We start from the raw sequence: 10000 nt of genomic DNA on the forward strand, positions 1-10000 counted from the left end.
TGGACAAGCGTCCACTTGAGTTTGTGAAAGTCCCTCGATTCGTTTGGGGTGAGGGACAATGAGGTGATGTGGCCTAAGTGAAATCTCTGAGATGTCAACAGTGTTGTGAATAAAGAAACTGCGTCTTTGAATAACGAAGGACAAGGCAGGGGAAGGTGCATTGCATCAGACGTTTTTGGGGGAATAGAGAACCGTTCACAGACATAATGAGGAACGTCAGACTGCTTATTTTAATCCTGGGTTCCGTGACGGCCACGGTGTGGGGTCACGGCAGAACCCATACCAGAGGTGTGGGCGTGTGGATGGACGATGGCCACGGGAAGACTGTATTGGCTGACCGCCTCGACTCTGAAGAAGCTGCGGAACTCGCCCGTGACATGCTAGATCTGCTGAAGTTGCCCGCGCCCCCGGCTCTCATCGGACGTCACCATCACCACAGCAAGGAACATCAATCCCACGCTTCGGCGCCGAAGTGGCTAAGGAGGGTCTACGATAACCTTGACGAGCATGGACAGGCCACCTCCGCCCTCATGGATGACGTCCACCGTAGAACTGTCACTGCTGCCGATACCATCATCACATTCGTCAACAGAGGTTGGTGGATCCTTGACAAGACCTAAGCAGAGGCCTAAAATAGATGTTGGTCTTTTTATATTCGTGTCCGATGTTTAAATGTGCTTTAAGACATCAAACAATAGGTACTGTTTTTTTTTTTTTTTATATTACATTACACTTCATAACTACAGGACTGTTTATAACAAAATCTTAAAAAGGAGCTAATACGATACAGTAAATAGACGAAAATCTAAAATTGTTTATGACTAGAATAAAAAATATTTGGTCAAACAATTATTGATGGCCATCTATAATTTCAGGTCACGGTGTCATAATTTATTTATTCAGTCCCAATGCTTGATACAAAAGCCTACATATCTAAGTCATAAATGACAACATTCTTGATTTTCATTTGAATTACGAGTCCAAATATCCAAATATTCGATACGAAAATAAAGATTAGAATTATGTGAGCAAATGACACATGCCTCTTTAAATACGATACCACTTATGTACGTTACTGCAGAATAAACAATGCTGATAAAATAGAGCTTTAACACATTAGATATGATTTATATATATCTATACTCTAAAAAGATTGGGAGCTTATATATACAATATAGAGAAGAGTTGGAAGAACCAGGCCTACATGGCTTAATACTATGAAGCGTGAAGTAGATGATCATGAATGGAGAAGTATTGCTTTAAAAGCTCAAGTTAGAGACGAGTGGCGAAATCTAATCGAGACCCTTTGCGTCAATAGGCATAGGACGAGATGATGATGATGATATATATTATATACAATATACTACATATATACATATATATACATTATATATATATATATATATATATATATATATATATATATATATATATATACAATTTAGAGAGAAGGATACTTACAAAATATTTCATACCGACGGAATGAAGATTGCATCGTCAAAGTCCTTACGGTCTTTGTCCTTTTGTAATGACAAACTTCCAAAACCTAACGTCTGCCCTATTTTTTCTTTCGCCTCACAAATCTATGATTAACAATAATCGGATACAGAAATCGCTCAGAGGTATTCTGGATGAAACAAAAGAAACCCATCAAATGAGGGTTCCTCGGTTATGAGAGAGAGAGAGAGAGAGAGAGAGAGAGAGAGAGAGAGAGAGAGAGAGAGAGAGAGAGAGAGAGAGAGATTACACAGCTACACGCATTTCAGTATATTTACTTCCTATCTGCAAAGAATTAAAAATGTTAGCTTTATAAAATTAAAAATGTTAGCTTTATGAATTAAGTGATAAATCAAACCACATATATAACAGTATTAGCTTGCTATTGTTTGATTTTGCTTGACATCGATTGTTAAGATATTTTCAATTTGAAATCAATTGTTGATTTTCTCTCCAACTTTTTTTTTCTAATTTACGTATGAATGAGCGCTCTAATTACGATTATTCATTGATTTTAAATAACATTGAAATACTCTGCCTGTATAACTGTTTTAAACTTCTTGTGATAGAGTACATCGGACGCACAATTTATTTTTTTGAGACTGCTATGTAACGCTTACGCAGCCATTTAAGCCTCATACACACATACAAATGTATGTATGTATGTGGATAAGTATGTATGTATGCATGTATATATAACATATATATATACATACATACGTACATGTTTATATATATATATATATATATATATATATATATACATATATATATACATATATATATATATATATATATATATATATATATATATATATATATATATATATACTGTATATATATATATATATATATATATAGGGAGAGAGAGAGAGAGAGAGAGAGAGATGGAAATTTAGAAATACACACACATTAATATATATATATATATATATATATATATATATATATATATATATATATATATATATATATATATATATATATATACATACAGTTTGGACGTCTAATTATGACTTGGTTTCTTGATAATTAAGACCGAGCACTCGGTCCATATGTTATACTCCTGTACGACGTATATAAAATCTCTAGCAGACCGTAATACCATTTTGAGTGATCTTTTGCATTTAAATTGGTCTCGATTACAATAAAGGTTTAGGCCTGTTCTCTTAAATGAAAATCTGGTCAACATAATTGACGGCCATATTTCTATTCAAGTCTCAAGTTCCAGAATAAAGGACAAACCCTAATTAATGGGTGATTGTAGACGTGCTTATTTAGCGAAAGAGGTGGCTTATAATCTTTGGAAAGTAATAGATCAGATTTGACATGTGATAAATTCACTCACTTAAGAGTTATTTGCTCAAAGGGTTTGAGCTTCAACTAAAAAGGAATACAATTTGATCACGAAAGAAACCCTTAGTGGTACAACCCAAAAACATATATGGTGGGTTATCGCTAAATCCACACTTTTAATGTATACTTGACAGATCCTCCTTTGCTTGAACCAGCTGTCTCTGTCACTTACCATCCAAAACAAAGGTCAATTCTTTTGGCTGATGTATTTGACAGTAAGCAGAGTAATGAGCAACTCAATCTCTTTCATTCCTGCTTTCACGATCCCGTGAAATTAAAACGCCCATTTGACCCTGATGTTTAAGGAGGTGTAGACCCAAAGGATATCTTTTCCATAGTCTTTTATTTTTATAAAGAAAGCTAATTTCTTAGCTCCTATGTTATGTTATTTTTCTCTAGTTAGCTGGAATAGGTTCTTTTTGCACCTATTGGAGAAACTGGTAATATTACTTCATTAAGTAACTGTGTTTATTGTAGCTGTAACCCACCTCATCACAAAACTATTTAAAAAAAAAAACTCATATTATCTAAAGCTTTTTAGTCTTTAGGCAAACACCTAAAATAGTTATGCTGAAGGTAATCATCTGTTCCTTAATTTGCAGTTAGTCTTTCGCAAAGAACTTGGAACATTTGATACCCTTCCTACAATTTCTAACATTATGTAGAAATCCCTTGATTGTGGTCTCGAAATTCATTCGTGTCTTTGGTTTAGTGCTACCTTTGACTGTTTTAATAGAGTCCATTGTTTTCAAACTTAAAAAGATTGGAGTAGGCCAGTTTGTTTTTAGGTTCACTGGAGAATTTTTAAGTTAAAAACTACAAATAGTAGTAATTGACGATGAGCATCATAGTGACCATGGGAATACAATATCTAGCGTTCCTAAGGGTGTTCCACGACCTTTACTTTTTATGTGTGGTTTGACATAAAAAAACAAGCTCGTTGCTAATGCCATTGATGCTAATCTTTTTGCAACAAATCAATTTCCTGATTGTAGACCTGCGGTTACCGAATCCATCAATAGATCATGATGCAAATTATGCCGGGGGGGGGGGGTAAAGTTGAATTGTAATGGCACTAAAAGTCTGATTTTAAGTAGGTTGAGGACAGTGGCTCATTGACATACAGATTTTTGTATTACTGTGTCCCTTTATACTGTACAAATTCATTCATGATTTTAGGTGTTCCTTAATTTTGACTTTACTTTTAAAGGCACATTCGTTGTGTTTCTACTTTTAGTACGCAAAATAATGGCATATTGAGAAAGTCTTTTAAGATTTTTGGTGATCAATCAATTCTCAAATGTTTTTAAATCTTTTATTCTCAGTTTTTGGTATTTTTCTTCAGCAGCTGCCTCTCATCTTAATTTGTTGGACGAAACTTGCAGTCTCTTAAATTCCTCATCCCTAACTGGGATATCAATTTCAGGCACCGTCGTTCAACTAGTACTTTTGTGCATGATGCACAGATTTTTCATAGTTCTAACCATCCTTTGTATTCAGATCTTCCATGTAGTACCTTCTTGTACGGATTACTAAGTATACAGTATTAAGAATTAATTCTTGAGTCTTGCCTCCTCCATCATAAGGCTCAATATTATACAGTAATCAAGAAGTTTTATTCCCACTATGACCAGATTGTGCAATGACCTTCCTATTTTCCAGTTGAATCGCGGAACTTCAGAAGTTCAAACTTGTTACAAATACTTTTTTGTTTAATAGTTTAAACATGGATAATCTAATTTAACGGAGTTATGTATCTTAATACATTCTATATTTTCTCTAATATTTCTCATATATTATCATCATTACTATTATTATTATTACAAGCTAAGCTACAACCCTAGTTGGAAAAACTGTAAGCTATATGCCCAAGGGCTCCAACAGGGGAAAATAACCCAGTGAGTAAAAGGAAACAACGAAATAAACAAACTACGAGAAGTAATGAATATCTAGAATAAAATATTTTAAGGACACTAACAACAACAAAATTAGATCTTTAATATTTAAACTAAAAACTTCAAGAAAAAAAAAACAGAGGAAGAAAAATTACAGAATAGGTGTGCCCGAGTGTACCCTCAAGCAAGAGAACTCTAACCCCACACAGTGCAAGACCATGGTACAGAGGCTATGGGCACTACCAAAGACTAAAGATCCATGGTTTGATTTTGGAGTGTCCTCCTAGAAGAGCTGTTTACCATGACTAAAGTCTCTCCTACCCTTACCAAGATGAAAGTAGCCACTGAACAATTACAATGCAGTAGTTAACCCCTTGAACGCAGAAAATTTTTTTTGTTAATCTCAAGTGTTGTCAGGGTGTGTGAGGACTGAGGAGAATATGGAAACTTAGGCCAGATTATTCGTTGTATGTGTAGACAAATGAAAAAAAAAAATAAAAATAAAAAATAAGCCGTCAGCAGATACAGGGATCCAATATAGTACTGTCTCGCAACGGGTAGCTGGTGCCCAGGCCAACCCACTACCTACAGTATACCATTCGTTATCTCTATTTCCTTTCCACACTGGGATGGCTTCCCTGCTGGAAGCCTTAGGAGATTTTTAGCATCCTGCTTTTTTCCAACTACTGCAGTTTTGTAACTTGGCTACTAAAAGTGAGATCTATATGTATAATATATATATACAAGTTAATGTATGTATATATATATATATATATATATATATATATATATATATATATATATATATATATATATGATTGTGTGTGTGCATGAGCGAGTGTATGTGCATATGATTAAAAATCATAAATGTGTATATATGTATGTAGGCTATGTATGTATGTGTATATATATATATATATATATATATATATATATATATATATATATATATATATATATATATATATATGTGTGTGTGTGTGTGTGTATATAAATTATATATATATAGAGAGAGAGAGAGAGAAGAGAGAGAGAGAGAGGAGAGAGAGAGGAGAGAGAGAGAGAGAGAGAGAGAGAGAGAGAGAATCACATTGAAAAATTCAGTCGAAATCCTTTATATACCAGTAATTGCTTAAGAAACCTACTAGAACTCTTTTTGTCCTGCTTTTGATTCAACCCATCTCTGAATTTATGTCTAACCATGTCCACGAAGACACCTTTCACACAGCCATTCTCCCCCTGCCTTCTCTAACCTTGAAGAAAGTATCTGAACACACTCACCCGTCTTCTTGCACAAACATTTTAACCACAACCTCATATGGTCCTTCTACCTTCGCAAACTACTTTTAAAACTTTTTGCATTTTTCTCTTAGGTTCAAATTCAACACAATAAAATTGTTTCTTCACTTATATTTTCCAACACCTGTCTCCTTAAATATCTCTTTCATCTTAATTCCGAAATTTGTTTGATTACAGTAGTATGTGCTTGAGAGCAAATAAGAAATGTATATATTCAACAATACTGGGGCAGATTGCTGAAATAATCTTTCAATTGGTAATAAAAGCATCAATTTGGCACACAATTCCTTCACATCCTACTTTCTTAGAAATGTACGTTAACTACTTGAAAAATAAAAAAATGGCCGCCATTTTTCAAGATGACTGGCATTCAAAGCGGTTTTAAAAGATGTTTTGAACAGTATTTTGTTTAACTATCCTATTTTTATGGTCTATACATCGCAATATATGTTTTTCTGTGTAAGAAATCCAATTCTGCATTTATAACATCAAAATTATTGAATATTATAATACAATGAGGATTACAATAGGCCAATATATAGAGTATTCGAAGGAAGCCATATGAAGACAACGGAATATGCAACGGAAGATGAAATATTATTGGAGGGAGATAAAATTAAAGGTGAAGAATCTTATCTTGAGTATTTAGATACTGATCTCTAATATCAGATCTTTGGAGTTTAATGAAAGATCGAAAAAAGCAAATCAGTCCATCAAATCGCCTGAAATTACATACAAAAATTAAGCTATATATAAGTTTAATGAGATCTGTGTTACAGTGTGGACATTGAGTCATGGTATGACAATGAAACAATCTCCAACAGATTTAGTAGATTTTGAGAACAAAGCCCTCAGAAGAATATTGAGAGTTAAATGGCAGAACATGATTAGAAATTAAACAATAAGAGAAATTACTCAAGCGCAATATATGGAGGAGATCACAGTGAGGGGTAGATGGAGATTTTTTGGGCATGCTCTTCGCACTCCCCAAGAGAGATTAGGTGACCAAACGTTTAACTGGGCCCCATAAGGCACTAGAAGAGTTGGAAGACCCAGGCCTACATGGCTGAGAACTATATAGCGGGAATTAGGGGGAAGATGAATGGGGAATTATCAAAATTAAAAGCACCATGATAGATATAACTGGAAAAATCTAATCAAGGCCTTTTGCGTCAATACGCGTAGAAGGAAATTATGATGATGATAAGAGTAATGCTAACTTTGAGTCTGTGTTTTACAAACGATGTTATAAAAACTGATAAGACTTGTCCGCTGTTTTAGTCGGGAAACTACTTGCTGTTGACATACAGCTTTAATTGGGTTTTGTTCAGTCCTAATATTTGCACACACACAACTCAGTACACTTGAGGTGGAAGCAATAGATATGCTGGGAGCCTGGAAGGCAGATCATTTCACATGCTAAACAAGGGACATGTTTGTCTGTGGAATGTCATCATAAAACCCTTGCTTCCAAGCAAATAAGTCCAGTCTTGCTTCATTAACTGTGTTTGTAGAACTACCCTTGCCATAAATAATGATGACAAATTTCTCAAGGATGTTGAGGACTGCATCCAATCTGATAGATAGGTATAGACTGAACTTTTTTTAAGACAGGGATCACTTCAGGGCAAGCTTCTCATGCTTGCCATGCAGTTTTCTTGTCTTTACCACGAAACGTTGACATCATCACAGCCACTGAAGCTATCAAAGAACGTGCTACTGGATTTCTCTCAACCAAGATTCACCACCATATCATGAATTAGCAACCACCTAATGAACTGATCATGGCCAAATTCTACACAAATCATTTCCAAGCCTGGATCCGGAAGTCACAAAAACACCAAATGCAACAGTAAGAACATCGGTGTCGCATGCCTTAACCAACAGCCAATGCAGATTGGCTGTATTTAGAGCATCTCTGAAGATTCTGGTGCTAGCTTCTTCGTGGTTGCAAGGACTTACACTTTCGAGGCTGATGGGTTTGCTTGAAAGAGCCTCATCTCCTTTGGTCACAACTACGACATTGTCAGGACATAGGGTCACCATCTTGTCAGCTAGGAACCCAAAGAGCTCAGTCTTATTGTCGTTTTCTCACAAGAAGTTTTTCCAGTTAGGTGGTAATTTATTTTTTCTGTCACTCTTATGTTGCTCCCCCTTACCTCTCTTTAACCTTGTTCCAGCCTTCAGGCTTGAAGTCCAATAGGGATCAGAAACAATGTCTGTTTGCTCCTACTTTAATGAGTATGTCTGAATTTTTTGGAACTACATCTTGGACAGCATATTCCTCAAAGGACTTTGATGTCTTTGGAGACAATGAATACACAAGAAAAGAACCATCAACGATAACAGTATTACATTTTGGTTGTGCGTCAAGAGAAGTAAAGTTAGCTTCAGAATATTTGCAAGCTGTGACTTCTGACCAGTGTAATTTTCCTGTGTCACGCAGTGCTACAGGGAAAGACTGATTCTCATGCTCAAAGAACTCGAGCAGATCTCATTCTCATAATTGGCAAGATATAAAGAGGAGAGAGAATTGACATTTTGGACAGTGTATTCCTCAAAGGACTTTGTCTTTGGAGACAATGAATACACAAGAAAAGAGCCCTTAACAATAACAGCATCACATTCTGGTTGTGTGTCACGAGAAGTAATGATAGCTTCCAGAATGTTTGCAAGCTGTGACTTCTGACCAGAGTGCTAAATGGAAAAACTAATTCTCATGCTCAAAGAACTCGAGCAGATCAAACTCTCGTAATTGTCAAGATATACAGAGGAGCTTGAATAGACAACAGTTATCTTTGATTACTTGCTTCTTCATGTCACTGGAAGCTGTAGCTGGCTCTAGGTGAAAAGTCAACTTGTTCTTTTTAATAGGCCTATATAAGGAAGCCTCATCCCCCGGACCATCGACAAAGTCTCTTTAGGCAACTTGACCTTTCTCAAAGTGAGCTCTTACAAGCTCAGCAGCACTGGAATGTGCGATGGTTTTTGTTTCCAATGTGTGCAGATCTTTGGACTCTTCCTGGAGAGGATGTCTAGATTCTTCATCACACCAAACAACTTCTGGACCTTGTTAATGCAGGGCTTTTGAGATTGATTGGTTTGCGCTTGATGCCTGACATCTTCATTTGCTACTTTGAGCTGAGACGCCAACTCATATTGGTTGACTAACTGGCTAACTTCTGGTCCAGACACCATCTAGGGCCATTTAAGTCCCATGTAATCTGTACACAATCCAAGTAACTAAAGCCCCGTTACCCTTGGCTCAGCTCTCCTGCACTGGCACATCCTGTCAATTTAGGTGCGATTATCTAACTAAAATACTACGAATAATTAAACTTCTAGTTGAAATACATACAGGGCTTATTAGATAGTATTTGGAATACTAAAGTATACTACAACTACATTTGGTACACCACTACAACAGTTAGTAAGCTACAACTGTAGCCGAACTGAACCCCATGCCGAGTCTCACAGCAGTGATATCCCCAGTGTGTCCAAGTTGTGCTTTGACATCACTCATATAAAATAATACAAAACAATGGCGCCTGACTACAACATTTCATTAAATGATCACGCATGTTGCCCTTCAACTTGATGCAATACCTGTGATCAAACAACTTTCGAAATGTTAATTTTAAGTCACAATGTCTTCCATTTTGAAAACAGGCAACCATATTGGAATTCAATTAACACCAATGGGTTATTCCTCTCAAAATACATTCACTTTCATGTTTGGATCATTAACACATTTCAGTACATTCAAGTTCTACTTCGAAAACCATTTCTTCTGCATTTGACGAGGTGGCCATCCTGGATTTTCAGGTGGATAACGTACTTTAATTAGAAAGTACATTCTGAACATTATTTATGCCAAATTAGGTACTTGTATCATTGAGAGAAAGATTCTTATGAAATGTTGTCATAATCTGTTCCACTAAATGTAAAAGCAA

General features: G+C 35.7%; 1 protein-coding gene and 1 long non-coding RNA gene across 2 annotated transcripts in view; one reads left to right on the forward strand and one right to left on the reverse strand.

Annotated features, from left to right (window-relative positions):
* Window positions 1-10000, reverse strand: part of LOC137654554 (uncharacterized) — a 339292-nt gene that overhangs the window by 183878 nt on the left and 145414 nt on the right. The gene's annotated exons all lie outside the window — the stretch shown is intronic.
* Window positions 1-10000, forward strand: part of LOC137654553 (protein 60A-like) — an 80117-nt gene that overhangs the window by 333 nt on the left and 69784 nt on the right. Inside the window, exon 1 of the mRNA XM_068388283.1 lies at window positions 1-594. This exon is cut by the window's left edge and continues 333 nt beyond it. Within this exon, the coding sequence (XP_068244384.1) occupies window positions 207-594 (388 nt within the window). The 5' untranslated portion in view covers window positions 1-206. The remainder of the gene's footprint in view (window positions 595-10000) is intronic.

Source organism: Palaemon carinicauda, chromosome 15 (genome assembly GCF_036898095.1).
Source record: "Palaemon carinicauda isolate YSFRI2023 chromosome 15, ASM3689809v2, whole genome shotgun sequence".
In the NCBI taxonomy this organism is placed as follows: domain Eukaryota; kingdom Metazoa; phylum Arthropoda; class Malacostraca; order Decapoda; family Palaemonidae; genus Palaemon; species Palaemon carinicauda.